We start from the raw sequence: 20,704 nt of genomic DNA, 5'->3' as shown, positions 1-20,704 counted from the left end.
TAATTCAAATCTCGATATCAAAAGCGCTAGGGCATAGGGTATTCGTGCTTCGATGGCAAAAGCTCTAGGGCTTGGGGCGTAGATTGAGGGTATTTGTGCTTCAATACCAACTACGATAGGGTGAAGAGTTTTGGCATGGGATGTAAGGACATTTGTTCAAAGCTGCTACGGATATCAACAAGGTCGGAAATGTGACCATGACAGGCCCAGACCAAGCCACATCAACCCCATCAAATCGTATTCAACCCTAATTTATAGTACATAAGCAAGGATTTGGCTATTGGCGCTGTTATTTTGAAGTCTGGCTCGGTAGACTATGGTTATCATCGCGTGATGGTCAAACTGAATTCCACGAGTGGTTTTCCAAATAGGGTCCATATGCCCACGTGACTCATTTTTGACCTTGAATCAGAACACATACAGAGCGTCACCATTTCTCACAATAGATCAATCAAGATCTGACATTCCCAGTATATTCATGAGATGGCAAGAGCAAAGCTTGATATTGAGTTCATATCACAGGTAAATTGCTGCTGGTTTGGCAATCAAACAAGATGTATCCATGCACAACCAGGAATTTCTCATACATGTGTTTGGTAGGGATTGAAGCCCCAAATCTTCCAATGCTCCAAAGGAGAGATACCATTCAGAAATCATCAGGACTGTGAGTATCGATGGGTTGCAAATGCATTACCAAGGAAAGGGTTGGAATACTTGACCTTGATCTTCATAATCAAGATGGTCAAAGCCTTTTACGAAGAAAGTTCATTCATAAGGATAATCCAATGTTATAGCACTGCCATTGCTAAACAGACTGTTGCTAGATAGGATATCAGAGAAACTTGGCTACACGGTAGATTATGGCTCCAATGCTGATCTTGTCTGAGCTATAAGAAGGACTACACAAGTCAAAGCACTCTAGTTACGAAGAGACCCAAAATTCAATAAATGCTCATCAGTTGCAAGCTGTAATATAAATGATAGATGGTAAAGATGGTAAAAGAATGAGGTATGTATAGAGACAAGAGGAGAAAGAATGGAGGAAGTGATATCACACAAGAAGATGCATCTAAGGGCAAGAAGATCGAAAATGCCCAACCGTCATTTTCAAGCACGCTAAAAACCGTCAAAAAAAAAGGAACTCCGAAGCCACAACGTGCGTGCTCGATCTAAGGATTTCGAGGATGAAAGTAAAAATGGGGGTAGGAGCAAGAAGAATGGTGGCGTCTGATCAGATTTATGACGCTCTCGTTGTTTGTTTTTAAGCTTTTTTCGTTGTTTCTTTTTTTTTTAATATGCCATCCCGTAGCCTGGCGCTGTAGGATGACGGCCATCCATGGAGCTTCGCGAACGCTGGCTATCGGGACTGTTGCTGCGTCCGTGTGCCACGCCGTAATCGTTGCGAACAAGACTGCGGCCCTCGTTACTGCCTGATGAGCCGGGTCGCTTGGGCTGGTCCCGGTATGATTCATAGGGACCCGTGAAGTTAAAGTTGCTCATCTCGGAGTACTCCTTGCGTTGTGGGTGGTCCATGAGAAGGGAGTCTCGGGCATCCAAAGGAGTCAGGTCATCGATGTCGCGGTTTGCTTTTTCTACGAGGAATTAGTTAGCACATACACATAATGGGCTGGTATCCAAATCAATAGTTGTAGACTTGACTTACCAGCTTCTCTTCTGCGCTTCTCGTGGGGGTTCTCCCGGCAGCAGTTGATGATTGCATTGACTGCAATGAGGATAGCGAGAACGGCGGTGAGAGTTGATTGCACAACAATGAGTACAATTCCGGTGACGGTCTTTGTTGTTTGGGAGAGGCCGAGTTCTTCGACGAAAACCAGAACGCAAGCAATGGACAAAACGCGAACGACCTGAACGGCAATATTGATTCCCATCGAAGCCTTGGTGGCATATGGGCGGCTCCATAGCAGGAGTCCCAGGAGAAGAATCTCGCAGGCTAGCTGACCGGCACTTTGGAAGAGGCCGTGGCCCTCACCTCCGGCGATAATGCAGCCCTTGACCAAAGCATACACAATGACGGGGATGAAGATCCACCAGAAGTCCTTCTTGTAGTTATCGTAGAACAGGCTGTACTTTTTCCAGGTTTCTCTATTCTCGTACAGACCGGTGGTATCTCCCTCCGTCTTCTTGTACTTGCGGGCCATGTAGACAATGCGAATGGCAAAGAACAGAAGAACGGCCGTGAAGAGGGAGAGGGTAATTGCAGCAAGCAGTTTTGCTGCCCACGAGTCACCCTTCTTTAGCTGATAGACACAGTAGAGCACCCAAATGCTGTAGAGCACGAGGATCATGTTCGTGATTGTCCGCGCCATCAGGCCCCAGTAATCTTTCCGGAAATCGGTCAGCTTGGCTGGGAAATTTCCGTATAGGGCCCACAGTTCCAGGATGACCTTCAATAGGAGGATACCAACGACAACAACTGCGATAACAATAGCAAAGATCAAGAGAACAGTCATGAAGACATTAGCAGAGGGAACCATGAGATCTTGGGTGATATCCTTCGCCTTGGTGATCAAATCATTGCTGTTGCTGTCGTCATCGTCGCTTTCCTCTTTGCTAGAGCTGTCTGAAACACTAGCATCGCTGGATGTATCAACGTCAGACGTGTCAACTGAACGAGTGACCATCTCGCCAAATTCGATGGTGTAATCCCAACTCCGTTTCGACATGTCGCTAGATGAGCTGCTGCGCGACATCGAGGCATTTCTCAAGGCGTCATAGCTCTCGGTGGTCAAGTTACCACCAGTGGCTGCCCGGAAATTGTCGATGGAGTGTTGCATGCCAGCCCAGGGGATCAACCCGGTACTCCACATGAAGTTAGAGGAGAAACTGCGATAGACAGGGGGGTAGGCGACACTGAGCATGCCATTGGTAGCCATGCTATGGAACCAGCCCATTACATCGCCAAAGCCGGGGCTGGATGAAGGTGTTCCAACGGTTCCCGCCGAACCGGCGGCAGAAAGACCGCTCAGCGCCAAAGCGCCTGCCGCAATACCAGCTGAGACATATTGAACCGCTTCAACTTTGGCGGAGTGGCCGTTAGAAAGCTCGGACTCAATGCATGCCAAATTATTCTGATCTTCCTTGGACTTGAGGATAAGCTTTGCCTGACCATCCAGGTCGGGCATAGTGAATGCGATTCCAGGAATCTGGCTAGCATATTCGGCGGGGATTTCCATCGATCCACTGGCCTTGAAAGTTCCCTTAGGAACGGGGCAGAGCTCATCAACATGGATGTCATCACCGCAGGGATCGAATTCTTTGCTGTAAAGTTCGTTTCCATAAGCAGTGACGGTGATAGCAGCCCGCACCTTCTGTTCCTTCGCGTTGGTACCAGCCACGTCGAAGATAATTACTCCACTGGAACGAGTGTAGGTAACATCCATCTTCTGGATGTTGATTGCCGAGTCGGTCATGCACAGGTTAAATCCATTCGTAGATAGAGTGTCCCCTGCCAAGGCGCGAGGCACGATGGCCAAGCCTAGCAGAGACCAGATGAAATTCCGCATCTTGGCCAGGCACAATTGATGTTCAATGTGTTATACCAATCCAAAGCTAACACGTTAGATCGAGTAGGCGCGGATTCATTAAGGATATAGGGATCGATTGACACGATAATCGGACGGATTGAAACGATGTATGAGGCGAGGGTGGAGAAGTCGCAAAAGACCAAAACAAAAGGCAGGATCAACCCGCGGCAGCACAGCACAAAAACAAATCAATAATAAGAGTCCAAAGGGTCGCAAGGACGAGGAGGTGGGCTGTTGTGAGACACTGGTTTTCGAGTACCAGGAGCTGTAAAAAAAAACACACAGAACAAGAGACAGTGAGCGACAGTAGTAGGAGAGGTAGTGATTGGAGATTAGTGAGTGAAATTCCCCCTCTCACAAGAATGCGATGATCAGTGAAAAGAAGAAAAGAGAGAGAAGTCTCGACCGTAGGGTTGCGACTTTACGATTAGTCTGGACTTGGGGGACCCCCTGAATTTGGGACTGATTGGCCCTGACCCCGTTTCAAAGCCTGGGCCTAACGTTCGGGTATGTTACTATTTCCATTAGATTTGGTATTTATATCCTGGCTTTACTGTCCTAACGCTCTAATTCCCATAAATTCAGATGACCTCTAACGCTGTGAAAGGAGACAAGATAATCCATTGAAGCTCCCATTACTCCGTAGAGCTCCCAACGGACTACTTCGTATGGAGTACTCCGTACGGAGTATTGGAACCAAGATTGCCCCCCTAAGTTACCAAGGTTCCGCCCAAAGCTACCAGCCTGAAGGAGGCACGCTAAAATCTCTCCCGGTCGCCACCCATGGAACGCATTCCTGCCCTACACCAATCGAGGGAGTACACTAATCAGCGACAATAACGCCACACCAGCCACACGGCAGGTCAATTTTCTTTACTCCGTACTCCGTACTCCGTAGCGCTCGCTGAATTATGTTTGACCATTCAAATCAAAGCATCGGGCGCAAGGCACTCGGGGAAAATGGTACCTGCAAGCCCGAAACCTGTGGTCCACTTCTTCAGAGACGTGTCGAATGTCTCTATCGCTCGGCGTGACGTGCCCCGCGAGGGGCAAATGTTGCGCACACAAGCCTCCGAGGACAGAGCTGCAGGGCCCGACACACAGTTGGAGCGCCGATCGAAGATCCTTGTGAAATTCAAATCTAGCCTTCCCAGTGGACCCCTTACAGGCTTCTGGACACATAATGTTCCTGGTGAAAATCGTGTCATTGTGCATACGACCAATCGATTCCAGCGGACTCGGAGTCACATTTCGTGCACTGCACGGATGTCTCCTCGCTGTGTGAATCTGTATCGAGTACGGAGTACATCAAAATACACAAAATTTTAGACCTGGGTGGGTTCTTCCTTCAGTCCGCCCTATCATCAATGTGAGACAGGACCAAGCACAAGGGGGCCACTCGATTTTCACAGATATGTAGCTATTCTGGTCTCTGCTGGCAGCCTATGGCAAACGGTCAATTATTGTGATGATCACCATGCCAGCCACCTCTAGCGCTGACTGGTTGTCCATACATTATCCATGGAGTCTATCCTCCGTCCACAGTATCCAGGTCGATTCGAGCTGGAGAGCAGTGAAGAATCTGCCATTATCTCATCCTCGAATGTCCATTTCGGAGTTTCAGGTTGATTGGAACCAATGAACCGATCCTTCCTTATTGTGCCATCGTCCAAAAAAGGGGCATTGATCCCGTGTTCTGACAGTTCCACCCAATACTATCCACAACAAAGAGCTTCCCACTGGCAGCTCTATACAGAGTACGGAGTACTCCTTATGTTCGCTCATAGAATTGCTTGAATTCTCTGATTCAATTGGGACCATGGTACTCCGTACAATGAATATCAAGATATAGTATCTAAAAGCAGAAGGCAAATACCCATACTCCAAACATAGCTCAAGACCCGGCAGAAAATGTACCATTCGTACCGCCTACCGCATCGCAATTAGAGATCCCAAGATTGGTGCCCCGTGGCGCCTCTAGTCACTCCTCTTCCCAGGCACCAAGCTCGCTACCATGGGGCCCGAGGGCCTCGAGAAGCCCACGATCCCTGATAAGCCCGAGAAAAGATCTCGGCGACGTGGGGCCGAACTTGATCCATATCTGCGCACACGGCTCTGCGTGCTCAGAACCACAGCCAAATGGACCTACAAACAGATCCAGAATGAATACCCACACATCCCGCTCTCAACGATAAAATCGACAATAATGCGCGAGAGCAATCGAGTCAATAATCACTCCCAGGCTCGCTCGGGTCGACCATCGAAGCTGAAGGAAGATGACAGAGCTCGAATCCGCGAGGCCTTCCATGCGAATCCTCAAATTACATATGATGACCTGCTGGTGCTAGTGGATTACAAAGTCGGCAAGGAGTCACTTCGTCGGTTTCTTAATGGTGACGGATTGAGGAAGACTCAGGCTGCTACTCGATCTTTGGCTGCAAAAGCAGCTACCAAACAAGTTGAAGAGGCTCCAATTGCTCGGTCGCATGACACACCTCCTGCTGACTGGCCTGGTGATTTTGGATCTGGTTTGGCATCCAGCGAGTCGGAATCTACTCGTAATGTCAACGGTCAGACGACTTTGTAAAAGAATATTTCGAGGGTTTCGGCGCTGCGCGTTCAGGAGCTCGACCGTTGCTCAGTCAATGTTCGAGCGGGCTTCTTTGCATATAGTTACAAGTGTCGGCTGTATGAGACCTGTGGACAACTGGAGCAAATGTTTCATCACAGAGCTGATCCTGCGCGACTATCTGATGACGTCCGATGGCATACTCTATATAAACTGTAGATAATTGACCCCCAGTTTCATGCGGAGCCTAGAGCCTAGGATACTCGCAACACGAAAAACTCATCAATCGCATCCAATGTGATGACCTACACGAGTCTTTTCATTACAGGAGGCTTTAACATGGAATCAACAGATCTGTACAGGTCAGTATTATGAGCAATTTTGCCGCGTCATGCTTCATACCAACGATCTCCAAAATACCACGGTTAATGTCAGACAATATGCTTGCAAATAGCCCCCAACTCAGATCATGAGATTGGAAGACTTGTGGTCTGATCGAAGATCCGGGCAGGCATTTGTGGTAATTGCTCTGTTACTCTGTGCATAGAGGGCTCGTGCGCAATTCTACATGAATCATACCAGGTGTATCCCCATATTTCTGCTTCAACAATGAGGCTGCGTTTTGACTTGATGATGGAATTGATAGTACATCAGTCTTTTAGGGGTGTTTGCATACGAATGACACCCTAGTATCTAGACTTGAACGAACTCCTTGCCCATGTAGGGCTTCGATATAAATCAGCCTTCATAAAGATACAGCTAAAGAAGGATAGGTTTAGTGCTAGCCAAGGGGGCTTTTAGGGTATCACGGCCATACAGCTTGGCGAAAGAAGCTAAACCAAAGAAAAGTGCCATACATCTTTCCTTTACCTATTCAATGGACCTCACGTACTTCGCCTGTCTTGAGATCAACTCTTCTCACAAAGTAGAAGTCCAGAAGGTTTATATGGTCAGTGTATATCAACCTGAGAAGTTTCCTGGTCATCAGTCACCTTTCAATTTAGACCGCAGCATCCACCTCGGGGACATTTAACGAACATTTTGTCGCTAGAGAAGAAGGGCCGTTCCATTGGAATATGAAATCACGCTTCTATGGTTTCTTCCAAGCAGTTCGATCTTAGGACGAGGGACTCCAACGTCTAGAAAGATGGACTCGGTACCTATAGCAGGAACACTGTATTTTTATACCATTACCTTTTATACTACTTAGTCTCTTGGGATTCTCTTCCATGTAGGTTTTACTACCAAGATGGCACTGTGGTAAAGTATGAAAGTATCAGATTCGCTCGTTATCTCACATGCTGGAATGCAATGCAATATCAATCAGATGAAAGCTATTTTCATTGATAACAATGAAAGCCTAGGCCGAATACACGGATGAGGGAGAAACATAAACTGTCCATAAGGACGACACCATACACCGGGGTATTTTCCTTTTCCCGAAAAGCAACCGCCCATGCAGAAAGAAAGAAAAATCGTTAGAAAATCACAGAGATCAGCTCATGTCATCGTCACATCTTCCGCCGGAGTGGTGGCAGTAGAGGGCACAGCAGATGCATCGGTCATAGCATCATCGCCATCTGCATCATGCGCAGGGGTGTTGTTTTGCGAGTGGGACTCGGGAGTAGGGGTAGCATCCTCGCCGAGCGCGTCTTCATTAGACTCGAATCCATCTTCACCTACCTCTTCCCACAACCGGACAGTTTTGTCCAGTCCGCAGCTCACAAGCATACGCTTGCCGCGTAACGTGCCCGTGTGAACACCGAGAACGGCATCTGAGTGAGCATCGAGGCGCTGCAAGATTTGTTTGCTGACAATGTCCCAGAAAATAATGGCACCGTCCTCGCTACCGCTGACAGCAAAACATAAAGGTGGCTGGTAGTTCACATCAGGAGAGCCGTAAGTACCAAAGCATCCCGACAAGCTGTATTTCGTGTTGACATGTCCTTGGAATGTCTTGAGGACGCGGCTCTCGACGTAGCTCCACATGCGGATGCAGCCATCAAGGGTCCAGGCTAAGACATACTTGCCATTGGGAGAGAACTTCACACAAGTTGCAGGTGGGTTGTCTTCCATCACGAGGGTACGGAGACACTGGCCGCTATGGGTGTCCCAGATACGAATGAGACCATCCAGAGCGCAGGACACAATGAGAGTTCCGTCATGCACAACATCGATGCCGGCGACTGGGTCAGAATGGGCTGGAAGGGAGCGCATCACTTGTGCTCGGCGCACATCCCACATGAAGACGGCCTCGTCATAGGAACCACTAACAAGAATGTTGCCCTTCGGAGCGAATGCGATTTGATACACGTAATTGTGGTGGCCATCAAAGACCTTAGTATGTGCCTTGAGCTGTATTTTGAAATTAGTAAGACGTCTCAAGACATGAAATGCTGAATCGGAGTCTTACAGTATTCACGTTCCAAAAACGAATCGTTTTATCGTCAGAGCCAGTGGCAATCCATTCGCCGTTAGGAGCCCAGGCAAGAGTAGAGATACCAGCCAAATGTCCCTCAAAGGTGTGAATGAGTCTACCAGATGCGGTATCCCAGACCTTGACAGCTGCATCGGCACCTATCATTCATGCAAGGTTAGTTACATACTTGTGTAATCGCGTGAGTGCGAGTGCAAAACATACCCGCACTAGCAATCATTGAACAATCTGGCGAGAATTGCACAGCAGATACTCCACGCAAGTGGCCGCGCATAACAAACTTCTCTTTGTAGTTCAGATGTTCAGGCTTGGGGGGTAGCGGAGGCGCAACAGGAGTGGCAGAACGATTAGACCAGTCCTCGGCTTCACGGGCCTGGTCCTCATCCGAGTCAACTGAATTGTCTTCGGGGAGCTCATCTGATCCGCGCTGAGATTCCTCGTCGTGGCTGCTGGCGCGAGTAATCGGGGAAGGGCTTCGGTGGCGGTTGCGCGTGCGCGAGGAACGCCAATACTCGCCGGCATCGACGGCTAGTTCATCGGGGCTTTCAGACTCGCTGTAGTGACGTCCAGACTTCTGCGGACGCTGCGGAGTAAAGCCCTTTTGCAGGGTCCAGCTGGCTCGGCGGCGTTCAGCTTCATCGTGATCGGAGCCTGCGGCGAGTTCATCGGAGGAAGACTCGCTGGGAGATTGAGCGCGAGGATCGCGACGACGAGGTTGGGGTTTGAGACGATCCATCATGCACAAGGAATGCACAGAAGCATCCAAACAAACGAATGCAAATGCGCCGAGATCGTTGGGACAAAAGCCAATAACACAAGTCCATCAGGAAGAAAATCAATTGAACGCGTTCGAATAATAGGAAGGCGGTGTCGCACGTGGTGGGCGGTGACAACCCCTGCTCTGGACTGCGTCATACTACCGAGGCCGTTGGCTGTTCAGGTGGAATGTCAATATTTATCAAGTGCTCATCAAATATACCTGGCTTGATTAAGGAGCTTGACCAATTCCAGGAGCTCCTCTTGGTGGATAACAGATCCAATGTCCTCTTCTATCCCCCTTGAAGCTCCTACCGATATTCGTATCCTCACGCTCAATTGTTGGGGTCTCAAATACATCGCCAAATACCGCCATGAGCGCATGTCAGAAATTGGGCGCCAGCTGGCATTAACCACGCCGCCGCCAGAAATCGTCGGACTCCAAGAATGTTGGACACAGAAGGACTTTGAAAGCATTCGCGACCAAACTCGACATATCCTGCCATATGGGAAATTTTATTACGGGGGCATCTTTGGCGCGGGATTGGCGATTTTGTCAAAATGGCCGATTGAAGAAAGTAGCATGTTTGGCTACCCATTGAATGGTAGACCTACGGCATTCTTCCGGGGAGACTGGTACGTGGGCAAAGGTGTCGCTAGCGCACGCGTGCGGTTCGGCCCTGGTGTTGCAGACGTTGCGGAGGTGTTCTGCACTCACCTACATGCCCCGTATGAGCGTGAACCGAACGACTCATATCTGTGTCACCGCACCGCGCAAGCTTGGGAGATTGCGAAGCTCATGCGTGGCGCTGCAGAGCGCGGCCACTTAGTCATTGGCCTGGGTGATTTCAACATGGTTCCTTCTTCTTTCGCACATCGCCTCATCACTGCCCAGAGCCCCGTCCGCGACGCCTGGCGCGAGCTCCATCCTGACTCCTCTCTCGCGGCAGCAATTGATCCTGTTGAACAGGCACGCAACCGGCCTATCCCCACCGCCGAGTTCAATCTCACGGAGAATGGAGCTACGTGCGATGGGTCCTTCAATACGTGGCGCTGGACTGAGGCTATGCGCAAACGCCTAGAGAAGGGTGAAGAGATTATCATCGACAAAGATACCCCTGATCCACGTGCCAAACGTCTGGACTATATCTTCATTGGTGATGGCGGTTACCCTCCTGCATTCCCGCCGGCTACCTGGTCGGTCCAGTCTGTTCAAGTATCTATGACAGAGCGCCATCCCACTCTCCTTTGCTCTCTGAGCGACCACTTCGCTGTCGAGGCTGTCATCACCCGCTCTCCTACGGCATCAACCCGTCCACCCTCCCCCTCGGCAGATTCTGCCCCAGCCTCTCCCAATTCACCTACCCTGCACAAGACAAGTTCAAAACCTGTATCTCCCAACGCCGCCCTTTCCCCCGAGACATACGACCACATCATTGACATGATCCACACATACGTGGCCCGTGAACGATCCCAGCGCCGTTGGCGCCTGGCGCATTTCCTTGCCTCTATCGTGATTTCCATTGGTTGCATGATCGGTGTCTGGTGGATTGGCAGCCGCACGTACATTGGATTTATCCTCATCTTTGTCAGCACGTTGAACTTCGGTGGTGGGATTCTGGATGGTCTAATTGGTGGGCTATTTATGTCTGGCGAGTTGCGTGCCTTAAAGGAGTTTGAGTGGGAGGTGAGCAATGCGAGGAGCTTGGTCGTTGCTGCTGAGGGCGACTCTCGGGCTGTTTCAGAAGAAACAGAGAGAGATCAAAAGGATCTTTAAGTGTTACTCATTCCTCACGACCTGATGTGAAGATGGGAGAATATGTATACGAGACTTGGCTGGATGGCGTGATTCATTCATTTGTTTATATATCGGTTACGAAGTGTAGTATAACATAACCTTGGCCGATTCATCCCGAAGCGGCCAAACTAATTGATAATGCTTTTAATACTGTTAAAAAGTTCGACCACGATAGGTATAGATAGGTCTTCTACTCAACTCAAGTTCTATGAATTCAAAAGCATGATGAACAGTTATATGGTGTCTACGGTTACGGGTATGTGTACATACGAAAAGAAGAATACTTGCACGAAACGAGCGTAGAGTGCATTTGTTAAGCCATCATCATCATCAAAGCTAAATGAACCTCCATCGAATCCATCAGCCGCAAAAGACGCGCATAGAAAGGACAAACTAGTCAAGTCAGTCCGAGGGTGTGCGAATTTACTCAGCACACTCGCGCTTGCGGGTCTCAAAGACACGCAGAGTCTCCTCAGCGGCCTTAACACCACTCATAACCATAGCGCCGAAAGTAGGGCCCATACGGTTGAAGCCGTCGATCTCCGACAACTCCATACCACCAATGATAAGACCCTTAGCGACCTCGCGGGTGTTCTTAACAATGGCATCCTCAGCAGCATTCATGTCGAGACCACGCATGCCACCCAGCTTCTCAATGGAGTTCATGGAAACGAGACGCTTGGCGCAGAAAGCGCCGAATGGTCCGTCATGGCCGGTGGTGCTGACGATGATCGGGGCGTTGATAGTATTGGGATCCATGCAGGAGTGGTCGTCGTGGTGGAGGGTGACGAGAGTCCAGTTGACGACGACACCGGCGAGGCGGATGTTGTCGCCGTCTGGGCGGGTGATCAGATCTTCGACACAGGTTGCGTTGAAGAGCTTGACGTTTGGGAAGGAGAGGACCTTTGACAGGAGGGTCGAAGTGAAAAGCGCGGCGTGCTTGACGACCACGAAGTTCGGGTTCGATGGCTCTTCCTCGAAGGGAACGCCGAGTTCTGTCAGGAAGGCGTCTGCAGGGCGACGGAGGACCATTGCGCTGAACAGCTGGCCACCTAGCCAGGCACCACCACCTATATTGGATGTTTGTTAGTGATGTGGCGTCAAAAGATTTTAATATGAATATCTACGAGAGTGTCTGCTCCCGTATATAAAGAACGACTAACCGGGCGACACTGAGGCCTCCAGGATGGCAATCTTCAGGTCCGGACGGGCCTTGGCGAGCACGTAGGCAGTGCTCAGACCACAGGAGCCAGCGCCGACGATGACGATATCACTTTCGGCGTAGTTGTCCAGGTCCTGGAAGTAGCGTCGGGTCATCGCACGAGAGACCTGGCTTTCGCGGATCGGGGCGAACTTGAACTCATCCCATTTGTTGCCGAACTGTTCAAGGAGCTTGGACTCACCCTGGCCGGTCAGGGTGGTGGTCACCGACTCGGGGACGATGACCTTGCCCTTGATGCCGGTAGGGGCAACAGTAGCAGACTGAAACATAGCAGCGGGAGGAGACATAATGGTTCAGAGATCAAGTCGAAGAGATGACTTAGAGCCTTAGTTAGTTTGCCTACTTGGTTTAGGGAGAACAGGGGAAGGGGAGGGCATGATCCTTTCGCTGGTATTATCCAGATCAAGTTGAAAGCCGTATAATCTCAGAACGAACCCACGCCGAGGATGAACCTGATAGCTACATCACCACCGATATAGAAATTGGATTCACCACCGACGCAGGAACGAACACCGGCTCACACCCAGAAGTTACCTGAGATACCTTGATCCCTGAGGGATAATAAGCCCAGCCAAAGCGTATCCATGGCTCCCAAAGGAAGGGCAGTATGTACTTGTCCGTTTGGGAACTAGAAGATGGTTAGCCCTGAAAGAGAGTAAACGGTAGTAGCTAGTTACTGTTGTGATGTATAGTAATCAATTGATGAAGGATGGAAGAAGAGAAGAGAGAGAAGAACGGCGAGGGGTCGCTATAACCTTATATGCCAATGTCAGACCCCACCATCCGGCCTTTCCAGATGTCATATTTCTCCGACTCTCTCCGGTTTTCCGGGCATAGTTCCCCGGTGAGCTGTATTGCACGAATGAAATGCAGATCTCCGTCGAAAAGTGACGTTCTAGCTTTTCTGGCTGTATTTTGGCTTCATGAGTGGCCCGGAGCCTTCTGCCCCGGATGACTTCTTTTGCCCCACGGAGTAGGGTTCCCTGTGACTCGATTGTCGAACATATAGGAACACGGTGTGATGTGTCCAGTTTCAATTGATCAATGAGTATCACCTTCTGTGAGAGAGCTGCTATCAAGCTTGTTCAGACAAACAGGTCGGGTGTTTAGAATTGGCCTTGTACCAAAGTACTATACAGCGCAGAATGGAAGCAATGGTCAAGGAGATCCACTTGAAGGGGTTAGTTAATTCTGGTGGATTTGTTGGGAAAAATACGGAAGATGTCTGATACAGATGGATGATTTCATTTTCTCATGATCAATCTCGATGAGCTTCCTAGCATCATCGTAGCCGCGGGCTCACAACGTGTGATAATTATATGTATCAAAGTCCCACCATATAGGGATATACAGTGAATCTCGTTGTAAATCGAGACAATGCAATCATCACAGAACGAAACGGTAATTCGCACCGTAATTGTCCTCCGCTACCGGGGCGTCCACAGACTTGGTCGGGTCATGCACAATGCACGGCCCATACTTCTTGTCAAGCTGTCGGTTCTCCCACACAAGGAGCACACGGAGGCACAGAGCAAGGACAGTAGTGAAGAACATAAACGCTGCGCAGATTGACATACCTTTTACATACCTCGGGGCTTCTTCATCCGGGAAGATATTGGTGCCCAGGAAAGGACCACATTGGCCAATGAGGTTGAGCAGAATGATACCTCCACCGCGGCGAGTATCGGAGCCCTGGTTGTCTGTGAAACACAATTCGGTTAGTACAACGTAAAAGCGAGTAAGAAGAAAACTCCCGGAAAAAGAGATGACTCACTCAGAACCCAGGGCAAAATATTGGCGATCGACGGGAAGATCCCACAGGCTGCCAAGAAAACCCCAAAGTATCGGACACCCACTGATTTGCAGGTTGCGCAGAGGATGTATCCCACGCCCCCGACTAGTGATAATCCGGCGACCATCAATCCACGTTGCTGGATACGATCTGCCACCCAGGTAGTCGCGATGGTCACCAGGAACGAGGCAAAGAATGGAGGTGCTGTGAGACCCTGGGCATTGATGGCTGTGAAGCCCATCTGCTTAAGGATGGTAGGCAGGAACACAGGAAGAGAAGAAAAACTGACGTTACAGCTGAAATACATCAACTAGTGGTACAGTGTTACATTAGCAGGCAAGCTCTCCGTGAATACAACCGTACGCTGAAATTGTGGTCCTCGACTTACCGCTGTAAGCCACGCTTTCACATCGAGAAGCATCATGGCCAGTTCCTTCCACTGAACCTTCCCCGTGCGGTCCGCTTCACCAGATTGTTGCATCGCACGAGCACGCGCAACATCCTTCTCTTCCTCGGTCAGGAACTTGGCGTCCAGCGGGCTATCTGGCACATAGAACCAAGCTAGCAGGGCAGCTGCGCAAACTGGCACGCCCTCAACCAGGAAAAGCAATCGCCAATTTGCCACCGCAGCTTGTCCTGAAGTAATACCGTAGGCCAGGGCTCCGGCGAATGTATTCGCTAGTGGGGCAGCGGATAGGAATAGACCGCATCGGAGACCGAGCTCGTGGCGGCGGTAGAAGAACGACAGCAGATAGGGTACACCGGGACCAAAGCCAGCCTCGAAGACACCCATCAGGAACCGGAGAGCCATCATACCCTGCCAATTGGTGACTGCTGCTTGACAGCTTGCCACCAAGCCCCTTCTCAGAAGCCATTAGTTCTTAATTCATAAATTCATATATATCTGCGCTCGTAGCTGATCGACAGCATTGCACGTGGGATACATACCAGGAGAACACGACAAAGGCAGCCCATTGGTGCGGCTTGATGATCTTCCACATCAATGCTTGGAATTCAAACACTGTATATGAGATGTAGAAAATCGTCAAGAGCCAAGCGTACTTTTTCCCATCGAGGTTGAGGTCCTCTTCCATGCCGGCGATTTTGGCATTACTATGTATCAAAAAGTCAGCGGCGATGCCTTTTTAGTCGCTGATCCAAAGATGATATTTCACACGAACCCAATATTAGATCTGTCGAGGAAAGCAAGGAGATCTAGACACCCCGAAGGCACATGGTAAGCACCCAGGTTTGCTCGAAAGCTAGAGATCGAGTCATACAGAAAAATCCCATCAGCGTTGGAACACGCCAGTCCAATTTCCGCACAAGCTGGCGCTCTAATTCAGGGTTGATAGCTGGCTGCATTGCAGTAGCCAGTTTCTCCTCATGAGCTGGCAGGGTGACTTTTTCCACGTCTTCATCGGGGGCTGTTTGGATTGCATCCTCTGGCTCATGGTTGTTGTATAAGCCCATGATGGAATCTTGCAAAGGGGTAGTGATTTATTGCACTGAAAAGAAAACCGGACAAAGAAACTACCGAGCATGTCGATCTTCGGGAGTCTGTGGAGGCATACTTATTCGCGGGGGGTAAAACCAGTCGGGATCGACAGATGTATGCTGGAGCAAAATCAGCTTGAGTCACATTTGCGGCAATTGGTGCAAATGCAGATCTGAAGAGCTATTGGGATCTATTGGTCATCTCTGCTTCGGAATGGATGCTGAGTCTCCGAGATTCTGTGTGGAGAACGAAAAATGGAGCAGGCAAATGCGGAGGCATTGGCAAAAGCTTAGGTGGAGCCACGACCTTTTTGCGACCGAGGTTATTCTGACGGGATTCTCTTTCAAAGCTGATATTACCCGAGTGTGTTATTGATCTGAACTACTGTATACATAGTTTCATGTCTAATTAGTTGTGCTTGACCAAGGGGAAGCAAACGGCTATGTATATAGAGTGAGGGATGTGGTAAAAAGTGCACATCCACGATTTCCAACTGATTGGCTAAGACTTTGAATATATAATTGTTGCATATAAACAAGGATGAATGGTTCATCATCAATCATCTATTGTATTTTGTATTCAATGGTTTAGAAAGGGAAATCAAAAGCACATGAATAGTTACAGAAAGATATTGATGCCTGAAGATTGAGGTGTATTGCACTTTAGGTATATCACAGTCACCGTATCAAAAATCTCCCGCGTCGTTGGTGTCGCGTTCATTGAGCATCTCCCTCCGCCATTGCTTTCGCCCTTTTATCTTCCATCGCATCGCAATTGCCTCGCTTTCTTCGAACCAAATCGACCCATATCTTCCCAAGTTGATTTCAAGGTTGATTGCAGTTGGCAATCAAGCGCCTGCAATGGATGATCCGGCCACACGCATCCCGGGGCAGCTGGTATGACCCCGACACTTCGATACCGCGCATTGCCCCATGACTTGTGTCCTAACTAATCTTGTCGCAACTATGATAGCTCCCTCATATGCACTTGGTTTCACGCAACCGGTACCCTAGCATGCATATGATGCCCTCTGAGACTGCTGTCGAGTATTTGACCAGCGCACCGCGCATCTGCCAATCCCAGCCTATGCATTGGACTTTCCTGGACGGCCCCCCCCGATGGAACGGTCATGCTCACATGGCAACCACAAAATCACATGGGCGTCAATTTTGCCAGCGATGGCTACATCTGGGCCGATCCAGAACAAGCCTTTACCTTTGAATCCCGCGGCTATGTATGTTTTCCGCGACGGAGCTTCTCTTGCTCTATGTGAACTGCATTCTAACATTCGATGCCACAGACCGTCGAGATGTACCTTCACCGAAGCGGTTTCCACCCTCCTAATGAGCCTGTGGCAACTCACTGCCGCAAGCGCTACCGCATTACCGCGTCCAAAGTCCCAAATGCTCCCCAGCCCGACCCCTCATTGTGGATTGTGCACTACACACGCGCAGCGCCTCCCGATCATACCGCTGCAAACCGAATCTCAGTTACACCCGCAATGCAGGCCATGATGGGTCAGCGCCGCTTCCTTCAGAGCCAAGGACAATTAGCCCGTAAGGACTTTTTGCTTCACGATCGCAATAGTTGGCCAGTGATCAACTTCCCGCAAATGAACCCACAGAACTTCGGGCAACCCGGTGCTTATCCACCTGCTGCGCCTCGTGGGCCTGGATTCTACCCCTCTCAGGGCCATCCAGGTGCAGTTGCGCCTAATGCACCCGTGGCCAAAGCACCACGCGGACACCGTGCGCCTTCGGCTGCTATCGCTTCTGCAACAGCTGATTTTGCCATTGAGGATGAAGACGTCTCCAGTGGTGATGCGATGGATCTTCTGACACCTCGCGAAGTTAGCAAAATGCGATACCAGCAGCATCACGAGTGGATGGAGGAAATCTTCGCATCAGCCTACAGTATCTCACAGATTACACCGGTTTCATTGGGTCTGGGCAGAAAGGGAGAGCTCGAATCGTTGACCGCGGGCTTCTTCGATGCTCCTGTGGGAACCTCCGGCGGGGAAGGCCAGGAGGCAGGCGATGCCCCACAAGCCACCAAGATGGAGGCAGCCAAGGCAGAGGAGTTTGCCGAACGGGTTTCCAAGAAGGTGGCGAATATGACTGCTGAGATCGAAAACCTGAAGAAACAACATGCTCGCCGGATGCAACGTTTCAACCGAAGCTCATTGTTTAAGGATGCCGAATTGCGCCTCCGAGAGTCTGCCGCTGACCCGACCGAAAAGGGACCAGAGATTTGGAGATTGGAAGGCCGAGTTGTCATCCCAACTGAGGACGAGACTCCACAGTTGGACTACATTGAAGATAAGGCCAAATACAGAGTTGACGAGGTCGTCCGGGAAGTTGAGACTGCCTGGAAGAAGCAGATTGTCGCCGAACCCAAGGTGTCCTGTGTTGAGAAAGGTGGTCTGTTGGAGAAAATCGAGCCTGAGCACAAGGATGAGCCTGACTCTTTCACTAATGACATAGTCATGGACCATGACGATTCTCACCTCCTCAACCAGTTCGGTAGCCCGGGCGTTGGCGCCGGCGCAGGTGTTTCTGTCAATGGGCAACCACTCCACGGTGCTGACATCTCTGGTGATGTGGACATGGATTTGGGAGACCAGCTTCATGGCGGTGCCAATGGCCAGGCCAACGACTGGGTCATGGTCAACAATGAGAGCAAAGACCACGGCCCGGTCGGTGGGGACTTTGACTTCACCAATATTGATAGTGCCGGTGATGCTTTGGCGGCTTATAGCGAGCAGAATGATGGGCTCGACTTGCCAGACCTGGAGAACTCGGCTTTCGGCGACGCATTCCATGCATCTGATAACGAACACTCGCATAACCCCGACGCGGATGACATTTCTTAGTCTGCCTCGAGTTCTTCTCATATGAAACCTTTTTTTTTTTTACGAATGATTCTGCAGATCAACTCCTTTGATCTGCTTTAGGTGTTGTGGGGCTTTCTTTATGCTGTTCGGGGGTTTGGATTTCAAGCAGGACGCTTTAGCTGGCTGTGTACCATAAGATTAGCCAGGGAGCTCTCTGCTCCCTTTGGCTGCGCGAGATTCTTTTTTTTTGTCCCCTCGAATCACGATGATAGAGGGTGGGATCTCATCCAATTTAATCCCTATTTTTTTATCACATCTTCTGTAAACCTGATCGAAGCACGGATTTCCTAATTAGGAAGGATGCAGTTGAGTCCGAAGACAAGGCATACCTTGGGTAGGTATGTATTGGCCAGTAGATGAAGAATCTAGACATTCTACTATGTTCTGTGCATTTCTTCGGGTACATATGCACGGATGTAGATCTATGATATATATAAGATCATAAATGACCAGCTTTATATCTTTGGGTTCGTTCCCTGATATCGGGAGGCCGGGAGGGGAATGACGATCAACCGATGTGTAGATCAGGATAGTAGCCCCAGTAACCATCACCACCACTTGCAAATCTACAACATAAAACTAGGGATTTCCGCAATCGGAAGGGCCAGCGCATCAACAACTCGTCCAACATCCGCCCCTCCCCGTCATGACGTCAGCCACCGGGACTGTAGTTCCTCAGAAAAGAAAAGAGAAGAGAATAGGGTTCGACCGTCGTCATCTATAGGAAGGCGCTGTCGTCTCACTTATCACAGCCTGTCTCCCCAGGTTTGGCTTCTGCGCTCCTCGTCTTAACATACCTCACAGTAACTCTACCTTGTATCGATTGAACGTATCTTCATACAAGAACCATGTATGTATCCCATTTCCTTGGCTTTCTATTGTCACTAAATCAACCAGGAATCGCAATCTTGCATTCCGATCGCGCAAAGAGCCTCCTGCCAGCCGGCACAGGTTCATCTCGACCTTCCGCGGGATCCAAGCACCAGAACTGAGTCGCAAGATGACCAAGCTGATCAAAAGCGAGAACTCCGCCATCGGCGCCCACGAAGCCGCTGGCCGTGAGCGCACCGCAATCGCTGCCCAGCTCTCCGAATGGGGAGAGGCGACTGAGGACGACAATATCTCCGACATCTCCGACAAGCTCGGCGTTATGCTCGCCGAGATGGGTGAACAAGAGGACGTCTTTGCGCAGAATCTCGAGGACTACCGCGGTATCCTAAAGCAGATTCGCAACATGGAGGCCTCGGTCCAGCCGTCGCGGGACCAGCGTCAGAAGATCACTGATGAGATTGCCAAGCTCAAGTACAAGGACCCTTCGAGTACACGTCTGGTTACACTCGAGCATGAGCTCGTCCGGGCAGAGGCTCAGAACTTGGTTGCCGAGGCGCAACTGTCTAATATCGTACGTTCGATTCCGATGTCTTGCTGTCTCGTTCTTAAACGCGACATCAGTCCACACGTGCTAACACTCATCTCAACTATAGACGCGGCAAAAGCTCAAGGAGGCCTATGATATTCACCTGGCGGCTGTCATTGAGCGCGCCGAAAAGCAGACTATCCTGGCTCGCCACGCTCGTCGCCTGCTCAACTATATTGACGATAGTCCTGTTGTCCCTGGCGACGCACGCCAGGCATATGACCATGAGCCCATGGCACGCCAGATCCTTGAGGACGCCGAGAATGATCTCCGTGGATGGGAACCCAGTGTCGAGCCCATTACCTCGGCCGCAGCCCAGGAGTCTCAGTCCCAAGTCAATGGATTCGACGATAGCAGACGCGCAAGCAATGTTGATCCTCTCAATGATGTATCGGAGCAGGAGTCGGATGTTGTCGACGATACCTCGGTGATTGAAGGCACTGGTATCACTGAACCAGTGGGGAGCGGTGCACCGCCCGCAAAGATGTTGGTTGAGCCTGCGTAATCCATTCGATCCTTCGTCGAAACACCTTTTTCTCGTTTGCTACGGACATACTGCCGCTGTTACGTGTAAACTCAATTCATCGCGCCTCAAATTGGGCACCACTCGGTGCAGGTGTTTTCGGGAACGGCGTTGGCTGGCACTGGACATGCAACGGGGGTTTATACTCAGGAAATATGCAAATTGTGTATCGTAATAGTTTAATTCGTTAATTCGTTAATTGGCTTATTCTTTCTTTGCTCTCCAAAGCTATCTCACAAATTGTAGTGTAAATA

General features: G+C 49.9%; 8 protein-coding genes across 8 annotated transcripts; 4 read left to right on the top strand and 4 right to left on the bottom strand.

Annotated features, from left to right (window-relative positions):
* Window positions 1-1,290: 1,290 nt before the first annotated feature.
* Window positions 1,291-3,524, bottom strand: N7457_006871 (transient receptor potential ion channel family protein; the record flags this gene model as incomplete). Its single annotated transcript, XM_057177914.1, has 2 exons — window positions 1,291-1,592; window positions 1,664-3,524. The coding sequence occupies 2 exons, from the start codon at window positions 3,522-3,524 to the stop codon at window positions 1,291-1,293; spliced, it is 2,163 nt and encodes a 720-aa protein (XP_057029658.1).
* A 2,035-nt stretch (window positions 3,525-5,559) lies between these two features.
* On the top strand, window positions 5,560-6,132 carry N7457_006870 (helix-turn-helix domain-containing protein; the record flags this gene model as incomplete). Its single annotated transcript, XM_057177913.1, has 1 exon — window positions 5,560-6,132. The coding sequence occupies one exon, from the start codon at window positions 5,560-5,562 to the stop codon at window positions 6,130-6,132; it is 573 nt and encodes a 190-aa protein (XP_057029657.1).
* Window positions 6,133-7,614: 1,482 nt separating this feature from the next.
* N7457_006869 (WD40 repeat domain-containing protein) lies at window positions 7,615-9,287 on the bottom strand (the record flags this gene model as incomplete). Its single annotated transcript, XM_057177912.1, has 3 exons — window positions 7,615-8,469; window positions 8,528-8,691; window positions 8,756-9,287. The coding sequence occupies 3 exons, from the start codon at window positions 9,285-9,287 to the stop codon at window positions 7,615-7,617; spliced, it is 1,551 nt and encodes a 516-aa protein (XP_057029656.1).
* A 303-nt stretch (window positions 9,288-9,590) lies between these two features.
* On the top strand, window positions 9,591-11,084 carry N7457_006868 (inositol phosphosphingolipid phospholipase; the record flags this gene model as incomplete). The annotated part of the gene is made up of 1 exon (XM_057177911.1): window positions 9,591-11,084. The coding sequence occupies one exon, from the start codon at window positions 9,591-9,593 to the stop codon at window positions 11,082-11,084; it is 1,494 nt and encodes a 497-aa protein (XP_057029655.1).
* Window positions 11,085-11,528: 444 nt separating this feature from the next.
* thiA (thiamine thiazole synthase) lies at window positions 11,529-12,614 on the bottom strand (the record flags this gene model as incomplete). Its single annotated transcript, XM_057177910.1, has 2 exons — window positions 11,529-12,175; window positions 12,269-12,614. 2 exons carry the CDS (start codon window positions 12,612-12,614, stop codon window positions 11,529-11,531), a joined length of 993 nt encoding a protein of 330 aa, XP_057029654.1.
* A 1,099-nt stretch (window positions 12,615-13,713) lies between these two features.
* N7457_006866 (putative MFS transporter) lies at window positions 13,714-15,592 on the bottom strand (the record flags this gene model as incomplete). The annotated part of the gene is made up of 6 exons (XM_057177909.1): window positions 13,714-14,027; window positions 14,102-14,429; window positions 14,508-14,979; window positions 15,068-15,232; window positions 15,301-15,334; window positions 15,400-15,592. 6 exons carry the CDS (start codon window positions 15,590-15,592, stop codon window positions 13,714-13,716), a joined length of 1,506 nt encoding a protein of 501 aa, XP_057029653.1.
* Window positions 15,593-16,746: 1,154 nt separating this feature from the next.
* N7457_006865 (uncharacterized protein) lies at window positions 16,747-18,489 on the top strand (the record flags this gene model as incomplete). Its single annotated transcript, XM_057177908.1, has 2 exons — window positions 16,747-16,851; window positions 16,918-18,489. 2 exons carry the CDS (start codon window positions 16,747-16,749, stop codon window positions 18,487-18,489), a joined length of 1,677 nt encoding a protein of 558 aa, XP_057029652.1.
* Window positions 18,490-19,315: 826 nt separating this feature from the next.
* Window positions 19,316-20,432, top strand: N7457_006864 (Eisosome component PIL1/LSP1 family protein; the record flags this gene model as incomplete). Its single annotated transcript, XM_057177907.1, has 2 exons — window positions 19,316-19,912; window positions 19,995-20,432. Coding segments are annotated over 2 exons (1,035 nt in total), but the record flags the coding sequence as incomplete, so codon positions are not given.
* Between the last annotated feature and the right edge of the window lie 272 nt (window positions 20,433-20,704).

The sequence above is a fragment of the Penicillium paradoxum genome (assembly GCF_028828445.1).
Source record: "Penicillium paradoxum strain IBT 22861 chromosome Unknown utg000006l_segment0_segment0, whole genome shotgun sequence".
Taxonomy (NCBI): Eukaryota; Fungi; Ascomycota; class Eurotiomycetes; order Eurotiales; family Aspergillaceae; genus Penicillium; species Penicillium paradoxum.
Note: the sequence above shows the minus strand (reverse complement) of the source record. Positions and strands in the feature narration are given on the sequence as shown.